The sequence below is a fragment of the Colletotrichum graminicola genome, assembly GCF_000149035.1.
Source record: "Colletotrichum graminicola M1.001 genomic scaffold supercont1.22, whole genome shotgun sequence".
Lineage (NCBI taxonomy): Eukaryota > Fungi > Ascomycota > Sordariomycetes > Glomerellales > Glomerellaceae > Colletotrichum > Colletotrichum graminicola.
The window spans coordinates 220038-239969 of record NW_007361026.1 but is presented as its reverse complement, the minus strand read 5'-3'; the positions used below and the strand labels follow the sequence as shown (position 1 = coordinate 239969).

General features: G+C 53.1%; 5 protein-coding genes across 5 annotated transcripts; 3 read left to right on the top strand and 2 right to left on the bottom strand.

Moving 5' to 3' along the window:
* Positions 1-321: 321 nt before the first annotated feature.
* On the bottom strand, positions 322-3138 carry GLRG_06115 (PHD-finger domain-containing protein; the record flags this gene model as incomplete). The annotated part of the gene is made up of 1 exon (XM_008096800.1): positions 322-3138. The coding sequence occupies one exon, from the start codon at positions 3136-3138 to the stop codon at positions 322-324; it is 2817 nt and encodes a 938-aa protein (XP_008094991.1).
* A 5630-nt stretch (positions 3139-8768) lies between these two features.
* Positions 8769-9449, top strand: GLRG_06114 (ML domain-containing protein; the record flags this gene model as incomplete). Its single annotated transcript, XM_008096799.1, has 3 exons — positions 8769-8977; positions 9058-9274; positions 9330-9449. 3 exons carry the CDS (start codon positions 8769-8771, stop codon positions 9447-9449), a joined length of 546 nt encoding a protein of 181 aa, XP_008094990.1.
* Positions 9450-9820: 371 nt separating this feature from the next.
* GLRG_06113 (V-type ATPase) lies at positions 9821-10371 on the bottom strand (the record flags this gene model as incomplete). Its single annotated transcript, XM_008096798.1, has 4 exons — positions 9821-9961; positions 10021-10155; positions 10218-10253; positions 10315-10371. 4 exons carry the CDS (start codon positions 10369-10371, stop codon positions 9821-9823), a joined length of 369 nt encoding a protein of 122 aa, XP_008094989.1.
* Positions 10372-12550: 2179 nt separating this feature from the next.
* On the top strand, positions 12551-13995 carry GLRG_06112 (uncharacterized protein; the record flags this gene model as incomplete). Its single annotated transcript, XM_008096797.1, has 2 exons — positions 12551-12796; positions 12850-13995. The coding sequence occupies 2 exons, from the start codon at positions 12551-12553 to the stop codon at positions 13993-13995; spliced, it is 1392 nt and encodes a 463-aa protein (XP_008094988.1).
* Positions 13996-16377: 2382 nt separating this feature from the next.
* Positions 16378-19565, top strand: GLRG_06111 (uncharacterized protein; the record flags this gene model as incomplete). The annotated part of the gene is made up of 4 exons (XM_008096796.1): positions 16378-16540; positions 16763-17194; positions 17329-17673; positions 18004-19565. The coding sequence occupies 4 exons, from the start codon at positions 16378-16380 to the stop codon at positions 19563-19565; spliced, it is 2502 nt and encodes an 833-aa protein (XP_008094987.1).
* Positions 19566-19932: the final 367 nt, after the last annotated feature.

Below are 19932 nucleotides of genomic sequence, written 5' to 3'. Positions count from 1 at the left end.
CCTCTTGCCTTCTTTGCGCCAGTGAACCCGTAGAAGAAAAGAATTTTGGTTTCTTGCCAGTCGACAAGGCTTTGCTTCGCGACAGGCGTGTTTTATTTCCCCCTTGTCAGACGTGCAGTTTTGCGGTTTCTCCAAACATGGACGAAACACATTCCAAATGAAGACGTTCCCTCCTCATTCCCCGTTCCATTTGTCCGTCGCTGCCATAACGCCGAAGCCAAATACCAAACCATTGGTACTGCATTTTGGAAATACTTAGAGCGGAAAGAGAGGTGGCCGTGTCGTCCTGTAAGCGATCGCGAATCCCGGTCTCTATACATGTTACAAAGAGGTGTTTGTTGCCGTGGCCGCAGGAATTGAGGTGACCGTATTACCCACAACGGGTGTCACAATGTCTGTGCTCTTCTCTACGCCCGGTGAATCCATGATCGTATCGACCGCGGGCTTCGACTCCTCGATCCCAGAGAGTGATGTCTTGAGTCCGCCAGTGCTTTTGGTCTTGTTCATCCTGCTCTTGGTGTAGTCGCTGAGGCTCAGCTTCTTCTTGACAGGACTCGGATGCGCTGCTACCCCATTGACGGTCGAAGGTGCAAGAGGACTGGGAAGGTTACCCGTAGAGAAGGGAGATTGGATAGTCGTAGAGGCCGAAGACGGTGTAGTCGCACAAGGAGCTCCCAGGATGGGACCGGTGAAGCTAGGAACCGGAGGCATTTGTACCCGCAATTCCGGTGACCTGATCTTCGAAGGACTGCTGGAACCGTTGGGCTGCGTGTCTGTCGCCGAATCCGCTTGCACGGGCGACTTGAGCGTAGTGGGTGAGCTCGTTGGGGCGTTTGCCATGACGACGTCGGCAGCCAATGGCGGAACAGGCGATGTGCTTTGTGCGGTAATGACGGATTCCTTGGATGGTGTCGGAGAGCCCATCACAGGCTGATGGTCCGCTGGAGGGTCTATATCCATAGAATCATGGGTTGAAATGGAGGGAAGTGACTTGCGTCTATCTGCCTCGTCGCAGCGTAGTCGGTGACGGTTGTTGAGCAGCCGTTGAGATAACGAGATGATTCGGCGACGAGGTTTCGGGGTCAAAATGGGTTCGCTGTACCATTCGCCCTCCACAGGGTCGGTTTGCACGGAAGCATCGCAGTAAACAGGACGAAGCCCGGAGGACTCTCGTCTGGGCTGTGTTGCGGCAGAGCCGTTCTGAGATATTGAGGCCTTGAAAGGGTTATGCCGTGTGGGCGACATACCGCTGGAAGGGGAGTTAGATTTGCTTCTTGTAGTGCCTGCGTCGACGTAATGGGAAGTTCCGCTAGACGCATTGCTAGTTGAGTTCCTTTGCTTTGTCTTGGTTCCAGTGCCGTCGGATGTGCGCTTCTTTTTACGCGGTGGCTGCTGTTGCTCCATGCGTCGAAACGAGTCTTCGACCATCTGGACTTTCCGTTTGTCCCTGTCAGTAGGTTCAGTGAGAATGCCCGGACGGTCAAGGGAACCTTGACGCAATGGTGTGCGGTCGCGACTAGGGGGCTTGCTGCGCTCCGATATCGATCGAGCATCGTTGTCTGGGTCCTCATGGTGGCCTTCGCTGGCTGCGCGGCTGTTGGTGGCGTGACCAGTACTGGTGGGAGAAATGGTGTGGGTTTTGGGTTTCCGCGGCTTCTTCTTGACGGCGGGCCGGGACTGCATCTTGGCTTGGTATTGTCTGTGGAAACGAGCGAAGGCACAATTGGCACCCAAGTCGCAAGCGCAGCCGCCGTGCTCAGATAATATCCGATGGATCCAGCCGGACAGCGTTTGGTACTCTGCCTCGTCCATTTCAGATTCGCCCTGGGCTTGGCTATCGTCGTCGGCCAGCCCCAATAGGTGATGCATGCGGGCCTGGAACTTCTTGGGTAGCCTAAACTCCCAGGGCAGTGTGATCTGCTCATTTGGAGCAATGTGCCGATCGCTCACCAGCCAGAAATGGTATTCAGACTGCCCCGACAAGTACGTATCCAGGATGGCATTAGGCTTGCAACTCCTCCGGGCAAATCGGGCGAGTGATCCCTCTTTCCTGGTGTCGATGTAGAGCGGCAACATCGGGTGAAAGAAGACGAAAGGGAGTGGCGAGGAAAGCTCTTCCCAGAGGTTTTCTGGCTCGTCGCAATAGTCCTTTTGAAACCCAATCACGCCATTTAGTTCAATCAACGGCACATCTTTCTCGATGGCAGCCGAGGTCGCAAGATATTGCCACCGGAGAACCGTGTCGGAAGTAAGGGGCAGCTTTTTGCTTTCCACATGCAGCTGACACTTCTGAGAGTCGATATCTTTGGGGAGTTTGGCAAAAACATCGTTGAGTTCCCCGCCAGTATCTTTCCGCAAACGAAGCGGTTCGCGTACCCAAACGGAAAGGGTGTTTGACACCAAAAGACTGGCGAATGAATTGATTTGAGTGATAGGCACGTCTGTCTCCTTGGTCATGGAAAGAAAGCCGTCGGAGTAGTTGTGTATTTGAAAGTCGCTCGGAAGGTCTGGAGGCGTCGTAGCAGGGCTTGGGGGGTGTCCGTTGGGTTGGGATCGACCGTTCCCGTACGATGGGCTCCTCTTCGCGTTTTGCGAGCTTATAGAGTGAGATGGTCGGTGAGAAGTTTTCGCCGCCTTTTTGGCTGTGTGAGGATGTTCGCTGGGACTTCCGTGCTTTGCGTTTTCTTGGCCTGTGGAATGACCATTCAATTGCAAATCCGTTGGCTTTGGCTTCTTCTTGTGGCTCTTGGATGGCGGGCGTTTGGCCTTCTTGTCTGGGGCACCTTCGGCTGTAACGCCGTTTTTCAGTCGGCGGGTACGCTCAATGGCCTTTTGTCGATCCAAGGGACGCGGTTTACAGTCGGCGCACGAGTGGGCAAAATCCTCGCGGAGGGCCTCCTCGCGACTGTCCGGGTAGAAGCAGTCGATGTGCTGCCATGTATCGCACGTGTCGCAATAGATCGTGTTTCCATCATCATCAGAGAAGTTGCAAATACACTTTATGGTGTAGGGCTCTTCTTCCTCTACCGTCTCAACCTTGCGTGGGACACTCTGGGTAGAGACGGGCACGCTCGGAGCGAAGAGGGTCTGACTAGGAGTCGCGGTCTGCGTCGACAGTGGCTGCAGCTTTTCGGTCATAATCTAAGATCGCCTCGTAATAGGGATTGAAGTCGAGGTATGCGTGAGCTGATTAGTGTTGCGGCCTGGGTAGCATGGCGACGCCTGTCTATACACACAGAAACAAGCCGTCAAGGGAATCGCAGGAACAGGGAGATGTGGTGTTGTGATCATCCGTGGGTCGACAGGTTGCGGTCGGGTCGGTAAATATCAGCGAGATCGAGGACAGGATTCGACGAGAGCGTCAAAGCCGTCTCGAGGAGCAGAGCGTCGAGGGGGCGAGGGACAGCAAAACAAAGTGGTTGGCCGAGTCGCCAGCAGTCGCGTTGGGCCAAACAGATGTTGTCGACACGTCACGAATTTGGGTTGTGGTCGTGCGGGAGGAAAAGTTTTCGAGTGATCGCGAAGTGCGTGTCAACGAAAGGCGAAGCAAGAGGCAGACGGAGTCGAGTGAACGGTTGTGCGGTTGCGGCTCGTCGAAGAAGGGAGATGGGACGGTTCGAGTAGTTGAGTCGAGTCGAGAAGAGGTGATGAGGAGGAATCGGAGTATTTCGACCGAAAATGAGGGAGAACAGGGTGAGTTGTGTCGAGAGGGTGAGGGTGGAAAAGAGATTGAAAGAGAGGAAGAGAGGGGGGCACGACACGAAGGAGAAGGATGGATGGGTCCCCCGAAGGAGAGTAGCAGAAAGCGCAGCAGCAGGCAGTGTGGTGCTGGTGCAGTGCGGTGCGGTGCGGTGCGGTGCGGTGCGAGTTGAGCGAGACACGTCCCAGTCCCTCCCCCCCAGTGCAGCAGGACAGGAGCGTGCAGCCCAGAAACCAAGGCCAAACCAAAGGAGAAGAGAGGGAGAACGGGTCAGGAACAGTGACTGACTGCACTGCTGGGTCGGGTCGGGTCTCGGTCTGGGTTGGAGACTTGGACTGACTGGCACCATGCGGTTTGGTTTGGTGCGCGGGCTATGGACTTGGATGGGGGGAGAGAGGGAGAGGGGGCGTCGTAAAGTCGTAGAGTCTTCGAAGACCAACAGACGAGGGATGGGATTTGGGGGAAGGAGGAGGAAGGGTGAGGATTGGCGAGCTGGGATGCTCGGTGCAACTCAGCTCGAGTTGCCCTGGTAGGAGGAGACAGACGGCTTGTCGCTGCAGTGCAGAAGGCGCACTGGCTACCTACCGCCCAGCCGGCGAGTCCCCAGCCAGTCCAGTCGGCAAAGCCAGACGCACTGGACTGGACTGGACTGGACTGGAGGACGGCGGCGGCGAGGCGTAAGAGAGACGAGTAGAGGTGGGAGACGGGGGGCCAGAAAAGCCAAAGCCCGTGGGTTGGGAAAAACAGGGTACCCAGGTACCTGTACTTACCTGGAGCTAGACCGGAAAGGCGGTGGGCACTCTGATATGAGTGGCTACGGCAGTCCAGTCAGACCTCTAGCGCAGAAACTCGGATGCCTCAGGCATTTGGAGTTTCAGGCCGCAACCAGATGAGAGATAGCCCCGTCCGATGAAGGACTGAAGACTGACTGACTGACTGCCTGCCTGCCTTGTTAGCCCTGGAAGGTCGGACAAAGGCGGTAGAAGACCAAAAAAAATAAAAAATAAAAAAAAAATACTAAACGCCGAAACTGAGTGAGAGAGAGGGGGAGAAGGAGAAAAAGAAAAGGATAGAAAGAAAAAGGCACGGAACGGGGTATGATGACACTTTCATCGCCCCCAAAAAAGCCCATGACGATGAGAATAAATATGGACAAAACCGGTTGCTGAGCACGCTCTGATCGTCTTGATCAAAGCAATAGAAACTGGTGGCCATGGTCGGGCTGATAAGTGTGAACAGAAACAAGAGGCAGGATTCGACGGGCGGAAGTGGAGGGACGAGAGGCGACATGCAAAGATTTAATGAGTAATAAAAGAGAAGAAATGGGCAGACAGAGTTGGTGTTGGTGTCGGTGTCGTGGTGCGCCGCCTCTCTCTCTCCGTCTCTGGCCCTAGCAGAACGGCGGATCTGACGGGAACGGGTAACTCAGAATGGAACAGCGACGACGGGGTGGATTCTGCTCGATAGGTAGGTACCCAGTAGCCCCTGCCTGCCTGCCTTGACTAAGGCAGCAGTTTTCCGCCTGCAAAAGAAGGCATCCGTGTGCCGGACGGGGGCATAGGTACGTACGTGCCATACTCCGTACCTAAGCAAGGAAACGGGCGGCAAGACACCAGAACAGAGTGGGCTTATCCGACCCCCCTCTCTATTTGTGCTAGAGCAAACATGGATCAAAAATAGAGCAAATGCTTGCGTATGTACTGTATATACATGCAGAGCACCACGGGTGGAAGAATGCCTGGCGTCGTTGATCGCTGTCTGTCGAGTTCCAGGCGTCGTTGAGAGAGAGGATCGATGATTGTAAACCCGTACCGTCGCGAATCGGACATGTACATGGCGTGTCTATGAGTATGGCTTTCATCCCATCCCAACAGCAACATGAGGCCGTGCGCGTTATGCTGAGTTTCTCTTATTTCATTTTGATAATAGAAGGAGTGGTGGTCGGGGACCTCTCCCTGCTGCGTCTCTCCTCGTGTGAAATCCGCCTACAGAGTTCTTCTGATTCGTCCGGGACGACGGGATGGGTGGGTCGGAATGGCTAATTAACCCAAGCCAGGGATAGAGTGACCCGAGGAGAGTCCGGGAGAGAGACACTCGGAGCATCATTCAAGTCATCGAGAAAAGGGACCCATGGGCAAACGATCCAATAGAAGATGCTGGCCTGATTTGGAGGCGTCACTTCGCCCGGCCCCCCACGCCAACTGTCTGTCCTCGCCAATTTTCATCAGTCACCCACACACCCACACACCATGACTGAGAGAGTCTTTTGTGGCCTGTCCTTCTTTCCTGCCCGACCGAAGGTAAGATAGAGTTCGTTGAGTCGTCAGCTAAATGGCCTTTGTTCACCAAGGTTGCGCCCAAAGTTCATAACGGAAAGGATGCTAATTACACCAACCTGAAAGGCCGAGGTACCTGGGGGGAAACTCTCGGAAAAGAAAGAAAAGTACACTACTGTGTTGCCCTTGGCAGAGAAAGAACTGAATTGAACTGCGCATATTGGAAGGCAGACATTGTTGTTTTTGCTCATTTTGTCCCCCGTCGTTACCTGCAGACGGAACTTTTAAGGACCCGTGGCGTAGCGTCGCTGCGTGCCATCGTATGCTGACCCCCAATTATCTCGAGTCGTAACGAAACTCCCGCCGCCGCCGCCGCCGCCGCCGCCTCCTCCTCATTGGCTGATGTGTCCCTTTCGAGAATGGAATGGGCGAGGGTCTTACTGCTGGTCTTATCGCTCCCTGTACCAATTTGGCTGGAGACCTGCAGCTTTTCGCATGCGATGTGGTACTGCCCATGCCAGCCTTGCCCCCATCACGACTGCTCGTCCCCGGGCTATTGGTGGTCGAAAATCGATTGAAGTCGCCTGCCGAGCCGACGCTGGTGGCTGCAGCAAAGCCCCCCCTATCTCTCTGCTTGTTCCCATACTAGCACCGACAGCGGTATGCAACTTGAAGTCATCATCACTTCAAGCTTGAAGCCATGCATCCTCTAGGCACTGAAATGCCGCCATTCGCCCGTTCTCCCATGACACCTTACTGCTGCGACCTTTACCCCTCACTCTTCCGGCAGACTCTCGCCTCCAAATCTTCTCTCTGCCAACCGCAAACCCTACACCATCATTTATGATTGGATGCCGTCCTTCATGCACCCTACCCACGCACATGTACATCGTACACTGGGGCACTTTGCCGACACAAACCAGCATCAGCTCGCTGTCGTACTCGACCCCTCACCACCAGAGACTAAGTTGGTCTCTAGAAGCTCGGTAGATGGCACGCTGCGCTGAACTCAACGCGGTCGCGGCGACATGGGGAAGGCCTCTTGGGCTGCTGAGGTGCCATCAGTCTGCCTGCCTACCTTTCCCAAGTCATAGTTGCACAAGTATCGGTACTTTGACCTCCTCCAGTCAATGCTCTTCCCACGTCTAGCGAAGTTGCGTGCACCTTAAAGTCCCGCCGCGGGCGGGCGCCCTTGGAGCTTGCTGCTGCTTTCTACCATGTAGACTCTCACTGCCCCTGGGCCGACGGCATGGCCCAAATACGGTGCGACATGAGGAGAGCCTTTGGCTTTAGATTGGCAGGTAGGAAAGACGCTGCCTCTGCCGCTTCTCGCCCCCTCCCCACCTCTCATATTCGCCGCAACTGGCAATAGACAAACAAAAACAAAGAGCCGCGACCCTCAAGCCCCTCCAGCTGGTCACGTCGGGGCCCCCAGCATGATTCGCGGCCCGTTTCCCACTGGCGAGGGACTCCCTGTGCTACACAGCCTACGCTCTCGTTTGCGAGACCTAGCAGAAGTTTGCGATAATGGTAGCCGGGGCTGCAGAGGTGTTGGGTACTTTGCCACAGTGCCCCCCCCCCCCCAAATCATTGTCCAAGCAGACTCTCACTCGAGCACTTCTTTTGGCACCAATTCCCTGTACGCGATGCTGGTCTGATTGGATCGAGCCAAGCTTTCTCACCACGGGAGATGCAGGTGTGGTATTGCTACCTTTCCTTCCTGGTCCCAATCCATGCCGGCGCACGACTTCTCGAGTCGTGGGATTCAGGCTCAGACCAATCACGAAGCCTGCGCAGAACCGAGACTTCGAATACCAAATCCCGATACTAGAAGCTTGAGAAATGGCCATGAGCCTATGACGACGGAAGACCCTGGGTGGTTGATGGCGGGCCGGTCTCTCATTCTGATAGCCGCTGCATCGATCCTGTCCACGGGACCAGGATGTCCAGGGATGTTCCAGCGGTGGCAGCGCAGTCGAAACTGGCCCGGCTGCCCTTTCCATGACATTGGCCCCAGCCGTCTCAAAGACGAGTACGAGCGGGGGCGAAATGCCAGGTTTATCACTGTGGCTAGAGTCTTGACAACGACGCGTGTTTGTGTGTGTGTGTGTGTGTGTGTGTGTGTGTGTGTGTGGCGCGCCGCCTTGATCGCGCATGGACGTTCTATCATGCGAGGAAGTGGAAATGCCGCTCGTTGATCGCGGAGTGCGCGGGTTGAAATGACATGTATGGATCGTTTCAAGAAGAGACAATCTGGTTGCTGGAAAGTTGATAACGAAAGTGGGATTCTGGAGAGGAAGACGCCAAAAGTGGAGATTTGATGTGGTCAGTGCGTTGACACAACAAACCGGCGTGTTTTCTACTTTATGTCCAGAACCAGTCTCTCTTGCTCGTGTGCCCGACTATAACTGATTGTCTTCTTCCCGCGGTTATGCATACATATTTCCACGTCAAGGCGTGCTCTTTTCCCCAATAGACGCGATTGGACTTGCATGTCGCCATGGTCGCTGTGGAGGGAAACGGCGCTTGTCTCCAACCAAGGTCCACCCAGCTTTGTCCAATCATAGAAGCCCTTGGCAGGTCCCATGACGTTTCTCCCTCCAGGCCCAGCCTCATTGCTCACTACCTACCAACCAAAGCCACTCGCCAGAACCACTTCTCCATCATCTTCCAGCCATCCTCGGACATCAACGACCTTAACCCGAGCATCAACGACGTCGAAATACGCCGCCCTTCGAACCTTTGAATCCCGTCCACCTAATCACACCAACCCACCCAGACCTCTGCTCGCAATGAGGTTCGCCACGGCCGTTATCGCCTTCCTCTCCGCCGGCCTTGCGCCGGTCGGTGCCAGCGTCCTGGTCAAGAGAGACCAGTCCGTCATCGTCAAGGACGACCTCAAGGTTCCCGGCGACTCGCCCTTGGAGCTTTGCCCCAAGTCTCACGACGACGATATCGTCAAGATTGAAAGCGTTGACCTCGCCCCGAACCCCCCTCAGGCGTACGTTTGCCCCCCTTTGTCCCTTTTGACGCATATGCAAGCCATCGCGACCCAAACAGGCAGCTAATATATCTCTTTAGTGGCAAGGAGCTTGTTATCAAGGCTTCTGGAATTGTCAAACAGCCCATCGAGAAGGGCGCATACGTCTTGCTGCAGGTCAAGTACGGCCTCATTCGTCTTATCAGCACCAAAGCGGACCTGTGCGAACAGATCGAGAACGTTGACCTCGAGTGCCCCATCGAAAAGGGTACCTTGAGCATTACCAAGTCTGTCGAGCTTCCGGCCGAGATTCCTTCCGTAAGTTGGTTCCGTGTCGTTTTGTATCTAACAATACGACTGACGCCTTGTGCAGGGCAAGTATACTGTCTTCGCCGATGTTTACACCGGTGACGATGTCCCCATCACCTGCCTGACCGCCCAGGTTGTCTTCTCTCGCAACAGCCAGCAGAGCTTCTTCAGCTTGGATCTTTAAATAGCTAAAGGCTATCATGAAGGCTTACGATGATGGGCATTGATTACAGTTTCACGTAGCGATACATCCAAATTGTTGGGGGTTTCTAATCATCTTATGGCAAGGATTAGCATCTGGGCCTTTGGATTCTGCACTTGACTTCACTTGCATAGGATGATTTCATTCCGGGTCTTTTTCTTCGAGTGCGTGTTTTGCGTAGGAGTATCGGCTTGACGATGCGTACGTACATAGGGAAGCGGTACTAGATATGTAGCTTGCAGTTTATTTCGAGACAGGCCACCATGGTCCACCCTCAATTTGAATCGACCACCAATCTGCCATCTCGTGCTCATCCACCCTTCCGCGGCCCCTTCATGTGTCTAAGAACACGTCTACTCGCCAAACAACCGGCGAACCCTGCGGAGAACGCTGTCCTTGTCGGGATCGTATGGGTGATCCTTGCTTGGGATCTCGAGAACCGTCGGGAAAGCGGCCGTGTAGGTATCAACGCGATGTCTTATGCGGTCGGCAATCTGCCCCCCAGTCAGCATGTATCCCGATATGTTTTTCCCCTCTCATTGCGGCAACTGACGTGCTGGTTGATGAGGACAATGCCGATGTCCTTCCTCGCCGTAAACGACTCGAATGCGGATTCGATCGCAGAGGTGTCGGTCTTGCTGTCCACCACTAGGAAGTTCTTCTCCTGATCAGCACTCGTGCTGACATGCTATAGACAGGTTAGTCATCTCGAGCCGAAGCCGCATCGTCATTCAAGCAAAGGTTGCGCACCCCAATGCCGGCAAGAAGGAGACCGGTAACCGAGTCCTGTACTGTTGTCAGCGCGCTGCATCTACTGCGTGACTGGCGTTCGAGAGGGAGGTCTCACCTCGTCGCCAATGACGGCGAGGAACTGGCGGTCCTTCATATCTGCTTGCGAAGCCATTCTGGGGTTGACTTCTGTGGTTGTGGGAAAGCTTGCGGTGCCCAAGAGGTCGGCGGGCGATTGACGTACTGAGGTGCGTTGATTACTACAGCCTAGCGCTCCACTTCAGCACCTTCCGGCTGTGGCTGGAGAGTGTGTTAGCGCTCCGGCGCCAGTACTGCCCGCTACAACCAAAATGCCAATGGGCACAGATGCTGCGACGGCGGGCAAGACAGACCCCACCTGCAAAGGCAATATCGATAAGTACCAAGGCACCATCTTCCATAGTTGCATCCATGCTTCGGTTCATGCACACCATATTGAAGATTTCCTAGGATACCCCAGTTGTAAGTTGACCATGAACGGGGACGAGGGCCTGTTTTTTCCGAATGAATTATGACTCTATGTGTATCGGATGCTTTCGCTTTCTTACTGAAATCATACGATATATATCTTCAACTAACCGTCCCCATGGTGCTACTATAATAACGCACATCTGGAGTAGAGAGTGCAAGGCCCTTCACTGGATAAGACACCAACAATGTCGAGCGGCGGACAAATGTCCTGTCATCTGCAGGGCAAGCACTTGTCGTTGCAGGGCGCACATCATTGCATGAATGACTTTTCTGTTAGAGACGGAGGCTGGCTTGACGGCAATCTGAGGCATGCTCATCTCCTCTTCTTTGCACATAACACTTTGGAGGCCAGATGTGGATATACAACCGGTTATCGCCAATGTCATCCATTAACAAGACCTCGATGCCAAGGTTGGTATTGACAATTGACGCATTGAATCGAGTGCGGTGTGAAGACTTAAACCAACTCGAGTACGCAGTCGTGAAGGCGTTGGCTGATAGACGGGATTCTTGCAGAAAATTCTCGCCATGTTCTACTACAGAATATTTCTCACACCGTGATTCAGCAGGGTATCCCGTTACTCATCAGGAGCTACTTCGAGTACATCCAGAAGGCTAACCGCTTGACAGGTTCTCTACATTAGTCGGTCACGACACCGGTCACAAACTCGTCACAGACCTACTAGCCGGCATCAACTCTACCTACCAGGCAGTCCTAGAACATTTCGCAGACTTGAAGAAGTAATAACAAAGCCGCGTTTTCAATGAATTTCGGAGAATCATTGGCTCTCTCGACTTTTCAATCGATACCTTCTTGGGTTTTACGATGAGCCAGTTCCTCCATCGCGACCAAGAATAACTCATTATTTTTTTAATGAGCTTCACTTGATGATAGAAATTCCTGATGAATCGGGCTCTGGCCGGTCGGCCGAATTATCCTATCTATTTCAAGGTCGTAGACTTAGCAACCCGAGCGACAGGAACAACCTCTATGTTGACGAGAAGTCTCAATATGCGGATCTACTCACTTGCTGCCTCCAGCTTTTGCCTGGGGAAGGGGCCCCTGGCCGAGCATTATGGTTGGAAAATGGCATTTCACAGATCGAAGACTTCAGTATCTTCCACAAGGAGATCGAGTCGAGCGATAGAAAAGGACATTTTTCGACACCTTGGGTACGCTCATACGTATGCTTACATTGATGAAACTGGGGATGTGCTCTTCATCACCGGACTCGCATAGGAACTGCACACCTGCTTAGATACGGGATGCGCAAAATGTGTCAACACAATCTGGCTGTGTTTTTTATTACTCTATGTCAGTAACCGAGTTCTCACTGAAAGACGAAGCTTAGGCAAACGGGAAGCCTAGGATAGGGAATAGGCGGGCGTTGCGCGCAAGAGTAGTAAACCAGATACAAAATTGCAGTTGAAGTACATAAATAGAGACTACGTAACGTATTTATTATTTCCGGAAACGAAACACTGGTTCTTGCATCGCACAACACAATCACCGTAGGATATCTGAAGGATTGAAGCTCGACTTCAATAGGAACTTCAAATAAAGTGGGACCCACTCTGCAGATAGACCCCAAAGGAGAAAGAAAACACGCTAACCAAATTCGACTTCGTCAGCAGCCAGCTCGCCCTGGCCTAGAACGTAATAACTTCCCAAAACCAATAGCCCCATATCCTTTGTAAACAATTTCACCCAGCAACGACAACGATACCGACCACTTCGACATCCATTTCGGTCCCTTGCCGACGATCAACCCAACACCCCCAAGATCGTCCAAACTTCACCCTCCCCAAGACGACGTCGAAAAGACGAAGTGCAGATCGACAAGATGCCGCGTCTTGTACGAAAGAAGCCGCTCTCCGAACGCCTGAAGGCGTTGCTCAACCCCATGGACTTCTTGCTCTGGCTGTCGGAAGAACTTGAAACGAGGGACTGGAATTCGAAGGCTCTCGGCACCCAACTCGGGCTCGGCTTCAACTTCGCATTTCTTCTTGCCAGGGCTAACTGCGCGGCAACCGAGGTCGAGGATGATGTGTTCAGCGATGGAAGCTCAGGCAACATCATCACGTTCGTCGTGGGTGGAACCTAACATATCGTTTGCGATGCGTGGTCACTAACATAAACTAGGTGCGACCACTTGTTTGGATTCTGGGCATCCTCTCATTTGTCAACGCCTTTTACGCCATGACGCGGACGAGACAGTACCGGCTGTTCCAGGTCAACGTCGAAGACAAACCGCACACTCCCTCTGCCCAAAGAGTCAAGGCCAAATCCGACCCGGCTGCTTCGTCCCCCCTCCGATTGCTGAATAATCTGCTGGTCTCCGAGACCGCCGAAGCGCGGGCTCATCCTGACAGGACACACGATGTGTGGGAGCTGAGCGTTTGGGATCCGCTTCCGGTTTCTCTGCAGCTCATTTGCCTGTTCAGCCCTGGCCACATTCTCGTCTACATGATGTTCCTCCCGCTGGTGCCTATGGACCCCCGGCCGAGTGTTACGATATTCAACTGTGTCATTCTGCAGCTGATTCTCACCGTTCAGCTCACCTTCGTCCAGAACCGGTACGCCCAACAAATCAAGGATACGGCCATCATCCACAAGGAGGTGCTCCATGAATATGATACGAAGTTCGTACGCCCGCGTCTTCACCCAGTTGTTCGCGATGTCGGCACCCAGTGCTCCCCAGAAGAAGCAAAGGATGAAGAGTCCTTTGTTGAGCTAGGGACCCCCACCACCGTCATCAAGAGGGAGTTCGTCGTTACGCCCAACCCCCATGTGAAGCAGGAGGAGCCTGTCCATACTCCTCCTATTAGCAGCTTTGCTTCTCGTCTTTTTACGCCAACCACAAACCGGCGTTCTGAATCTTTCACCCCCGTACCCAGCACCCGATCGATCCGCCAGAACCTTCCTCCTGCCCCTGCGTATCAATCTAGTTCGACTTCCACGAGCAATGCCACGGCGAACACGGGATCAACAAACTTTGGCGGCAGCCTCGGCGTGTTCAGTCACGCAAACTCGCCACTCAAGAAGACGGCAAGCCTTAACGAGATGAACCAAGGCTTCATGTCTCCCCGAAACTCAAGGGAGATGGCTGCTCTCGAACAGCGCCGTGGCGGCAGCCCGCTCAAGCAATCGGAGACTAGGAGGCCCACTGGTTCGGAGGCACTGGATATCACGAGCGCTCCCAACTATAACCCCTTTGCCAGCGCGAAGAGGAACAAAGTTTTACAGCAGCAGGAGCGATATCCTTCAAGATGGTCGGGGTTCCACTGAGGTCGAAGTAACATCATGTATATCAACACATTGGCAGTCGGGTAGGGTGTAACTATTACTTGGTGGCTCACAGGTTTATTTACAGCAGCATGTATGATGGCGTTAGGGGTGGGTGATCAAGTTTTGGCTGGCGTTCGTTCTCCTTTATCGACGCGATAATACAATTTGGAGACTGGCTTTCCAGGCTGATTTGATATTTACTCAGTTGACCAGTGTTATGTTCCAGCATCGTGGTCCGTTATCATAGCAGGAAAATCCCCTTGGGCATATTCGCGGCACATTTATGCGTATGTTTTCCTGATACTCATCACCGGTGTGCTTTGCACCTCTCTTAGCTCATTTATCAGTAGCTTCTCGGTCCAGTCTTAGTCTCATCATACTACATCCAGGTAGAGCTAACCAAGAAGTAGTGATCACATTTGACAGCCGCGGAACATTGCGCTGGGTTTCTTGATGCCTAGTGCCGAAGTATGATGCCAGGTAGGGTATGAACAAGAGCCGTCATTGCCACTATTGCGTTTTCCCATGAATATGTATCGTTGACTTCATAGACGCTCCTCCTGGATCTTCTTGCGATTATTTGGCGTTGCTACTCCGATGTTTCGATCCTCCTTCCTGAGTGATATTCCGCGAATCGCCGGTCTGCAGGCGAAACAGAATTCTGGTTTTATCTTCAGGTAGCGCGAGCTTCCAGATGATCTGCTGGAGTTCCTTGTAAGGCCAAGCTAGCCTTGAGAGCGCCATGGCCGTAGCTGTACTTGGCGACTTCGGCATAGTGGCGTGCCTAGGATACGCGTGCGGGACGTATACGAGGGGTTGATGCCCAGGGCAGGAAGGTGGCGATGAGGCGAGAAGTTAAAAGAGTGCACAGGGCGAGAGGTCTGACTTTGAGGAGGCAAGGAGGCAGGTAGAGGTTACCTAGGCACCTGGGCACATTGGGTAGGTACCGGAAACCAACTGAGCCCCCATTGGAAGGAGCCAGGTCAGAATAGTCGAAATGAAGAAGCAAAAGGAAGGCACTGGGGAACTCAATGTTTATCGCTAACATCTGGACCAGGAAATGGGGTATTTCCAACTTAGCCGCACGGGGCGGATTCTGATCAATATAAACAGCTCTGGCATATTTTTCAGCTTCTTGTAAGTTACGCCATTAATGTATTGCCTTCTTCCACAAATTCGCTCCGGCCGAAAATACCATCTACCGTACACTCCATGAACGCCTGTACCGAGTATTTAACCTTCCTGACAGCATTCGATTCATTATCCCACCACGGATGCGACTTTCGTATGGTTCTTTCCATGTCGTCGACAGATTCCGCCATGAGTTTCTCAAGTTCATGGGTGTAGTGCTCTATGTAACCCGAGAAGTTAACTGGCCCCGGGACTCTAATATCGACGGACTTCTTCGCCCCCCGGTTCATTGACCAAGAAGGCTCGCCCGATATTCTGCGTAACTCGCATCTAGTCTTTGGCGCGTCAAAGTAGGACTCGAAGCATGAGTCAAGAGACAGACCGCCGACAACCACGGATAGCGTCTCTAGCTTTGGAAAATGGAACAGCAAGATCCATGCTAATAGGTTGATATACTCCTTTTTACCCGATACGGCCAAGTGACGAGTTTCCCGGAGGATTGATTCGAGTTCATCTTGGCTAGAAATCTCTTCAAGTGCGGCGGGGCCTCCGATTGGGCAAAACAGGATGTCCAATTCTGGCCGGAAGAGGCGGAAGGGAACGAGATATCCAGCTGTACTGTTGGCTGATTTCGAAGATATGAAGTTGATTCCACTTAACCGGGAATTCTGCACGAGCTGGCGAGACTCGTGACATACGTGCATCAGCACCGGGAGTGCGGGATGCACAAGTAAGGACTGGGGCGTGTCGCATGCTGGCTGTACGATGCAAACTTCTGGTTCGTCCTTGGGGATAGCAAACTGCCAAATCAACGCCCGAATCTCAGGAGGAAAGTCCCCAAAAAGATGGAATTCCATCGCATACATCAAGAGTGAAACCGCAGCTGACGAAAGGTGAATAATGGCGGAGACGAAGCGGGTATCGGTCGACGTGGTCTTATATCAGAAGAACAGGCCTTGAAAACGAATCTTTGGAAATGCAGACTGTTTATTCACTTGTCAAAACAACAAGCGGGTTGAATGGCAGCAGCAACTTCTTTAGCCGTTGCGCTCTGGTTCTCCAAGATTACTGTCCCTTCCCTGACAAGGTTGTCCCCTTCCCACCAGCAACCTGTCATTCGCAATTTCTTGCACCGCCGTGCGGGATCCCTAGCAACGACATCGTCGGCTTTTTGGATCGGAAATTGTTTGTTCATTTTCTATCTATCTTACACCGTAATATTTCTATTTCATCTGGTCCTCGATTCGAACAATGTCAACCCACTCCGCTTCAGCCATCGACCAACAACCCAAAGCTCTGTCGTTTCGGCTCGTCCCCGAGCGTTCTGAAGATCGACAATTTGACGAGCTGGGCCGGAAATCAACACTGAGTTCTCGCCTGAAGGCCGTTCTACCAAGCCGCCGTGCTGAAAAGGGTAGCACCCATCGAAACCAGGGATACTAGGAGACCACTGAGAAAAACCGTTCCATATCAGGTCACTCTCCCACCAGTCCACCTCGAATCGGACGAGGCTCTGACCGTATAACTCGCTGGAATACGGCAAGAGATATATCCCGTCCGTCAAGGTACCCTCCTTCTGAACGTGAGCCTCGCCGACGGAGAGCTAGAACCATAGCACACATCCCCAATACTACAGCCTCAAAGGGGGAGAAGACTCTGGAAGAGCGACGCTTGGTTCAGTTGGAGAGGAGAACGTTGAAGGAGAGCGGCGATTACCTTGGTGTCACAGGGATTAACCCAACCACCGGAGAGCTAGACGTCCTGACGCCCTCGACCACCAGTTTCAGCTCTGCGTCCTTGGCCATTGACCAAAAGCTGGACTCGCATAAAAAGACAAAGACCAAAACAACAAACAGTCGCAGAGGTGCCGCAGTGCTAACAGAAGAAGTGACCCAAAAGCTTCAGCACCTAGAGGAGCAGCGGTTCTCTCGAAAAGATCAAGAGAAGGAGGCCATACGACAAGCGCAGCGCAACGTTCGGTGGCAACGACATCGACAACAGTGGTCTTCAGCGAAGGGACCAATTCTTAGCCCTATCGCACAGTCAATCAAGAGCATTTCTACTCGTGGTAAGTTGGATTTTCGGCCTTCGCGAACTACTTAAATGACGGACCCCTACTTGACTATTCCCAAGTCTCACTTTTGGTTATATATGTTGGATTGACCGTTGCTTTGAAAAGAGACATGCTGACAGACTTTCTAGGGTCAGAGGCTAAAGATCAAGGGCAGGAATTGCCAAAGGTACAGGAAGTACAACACTTCCATCAAACGGATATGAGTCACACGAATCCCATGTCCCACTTACCAAAGTACCTGATCTCGGAAGATGATGGCGCCGATTCTTCTAACACAGTAATTCGAACGCCTCAACGAAGACGGTCGTCCTTCGTTACCCCCGAGTTCGATGGAAAGCTTGGAAATGGCAACTATTCGGTTCCAGCTGGTGTAGTGAAACCAGCAAAAAATACAATCGCAGGCAGCCCGCAAGTCCAGATCACACCTTCGTCACCCATTTCCGAGCAGATAGCTCTGGGAGGTAGCGCCTCGGGTAAGGCGTTACCACCGCTCCCAAAAAGTTCTCAAAAAATAGTCTCTTTTTTAGGCCAGCGATGCCCGGAGGAGGCAGAGCCAGGAGGCCGGCGAGTACTCCAAGCCGTTTCCACCCCAACGAAGTCGGTATGCCCCGAGACGGACCGGCGAGAACACAAAATCAAGGTAATCTCAAGGATACCCTGTCCCAGCCAGGACAAGGCTCTTACATACCCCTTGAGGTCGATGTCGGTAAACGCCAGACCGACTCAAAAGCACTCCTCGAGGATTTATATCCCGCCGGAAACGTACCAGCTGCCACAACAAGTTTTGCAAACACTGGAAACAGACCGCCCGCAAGTCATGAGGCAGGCAATGCAAGCGCGCCAGGAATTCAAGGTCCTAGCCTCCACCGAAGTTATGGAGGGCCAGCCCCTACGAATGACTTGCCATTTCATGGGAGAGCGCCGGTCAAAACTCAACGTCCAGAACGCGGTCGGGAATTGCGGCCCACGACATACAGTGACCACATCCCCATCCGAGTCATTGTTGATGTTCCAGAGTCCTTCGGTGGCTCTAGACACATGGATCGAAGAATCGAAGACCAAACATCCCTTCAGCAAGTTGATGAGCGACAGCTTAAAGGAGATAAACGAACTTTCAAGTCTGGTAAACAAGCCTTGTATGAACCAGTGGATGTCTCCAGGAGCAGCAGAGAGCCAGGAAAGCCTGCCGTGCTTCGGAGCTCAAGGAGAGAAGAAGGATCCGATGGCAAGACATGCTACCACACCCATCACCACCACTATTGGGTCCGACCAAGTTCTTTTTCCATTGAGTCCGTGGCAGAGTCAACTAGAGAAGAAATGCAGCGAAAGCTGGAGCTTGTTGCAGAATCGGCACATAAGTCGACGGTACGACGATCAAATGTCGACATCGACGGAGGACATTTCGACCGAATCAGTCCATCAATTGGCCAACGTCAAAAGGCGGACGGAGAATTTAGTACCAAAAGGCAGTCTCACGGCAGCAACTCGGTTCCAAGAGGCTGCGATCCAGAAGGGGGTCAGGAAGTCCTTTGTGAAGAATTTCCCCGGCAAGGAGCTCGTCGAGGACGAGACGGACAACCTTGTCACGTCACACACGTCCACGTCTACATCACCCCTAAACACACGGGAGAAAACGACGCAGTGGGACCAAAGCGAGGCGGTTTCGTTGGAGGCGGCGCGGGCCGCGGTAGCCAACTCGGGCAGCAAGATGGCGCAAACTCGAAAGAGGTCTCTTCCGGGGAGGGAAGAATTCCGGGCATTGCCTCTCAGCCTCAGGAAGCCCCACGCCGATTACGTTCCGTTTAGGAGGTTGCGGAGCAGCTTCAACTCGATGAGGCATCTGGGCAAGAGCCAACAAAAATTAATGGAGGCCGCAGAGATGAACAGCGGCCAAAGCTCGGAGCTGTGTTCTGTCGGAACAAGGGGCAGCGTCAATCGGCAGACTACGCGAACGACGAGCAAAGCATTGCCATCGACCAGACATGCCAGGTCGAAAGCTGGCTACAGCATGTCAAGTGCCCCGGCGAGCAAGGGCTCCGAAGGCGGCGGCATCGAAAGTCGTTTGAGAAGAGAGACGTTTAACAAGCATGTGCTAAAGTGCGCCACGGACGGCAAGCAGATGATGGGGATGTTGGCCCGCTGGTATTGGACGGTGATCTCGCCATGCTTTGATCCGACATCGCCTGCCAGGAAGCGACTTGATGGCAACAAATCAACATGGGGGGATTTTGTATTGTTCCTATTTGCGCTGGGCAGCGGTTTCACGTTGTTGGCGGCGGCAGTCCGGATCGCGCAAGGAATCGCATTGCTGTTGGGAATGGTGCACATAATACTGGTAGGCCTGATTGCGATTCTCGGTTCTTGATAACGTGGTGACAAAAAGGGGAGGCCGTGGAGGAAAGCTTGGCGCTCGGACCTGACCAACCGCCGATTGACGCTGTGGGGATGGGCTGGATTGGGCGAGGCGCTATGGACGCACGCCGCCGTACATCGGCTGGGTAGGGGGAAGGGGGATGCCTGATAAGGAGGCCGAAAGCGCAATGTCAAATGGTACGAGATTGACGGGCGTTTGTTTGAGTCTTGGGAGTGGGGTAGTGTCACGGAAGTCGTTGACTGATACAGCATTAATATTGGTATGGTTTGGTAACTATGGATATTCCCTATCGATCAAAGTTTCGGCCATGGCAGAGCGAGTGTCGGGCGTGGGTTGTGAAGTGAGTGTCCCTGTGTGC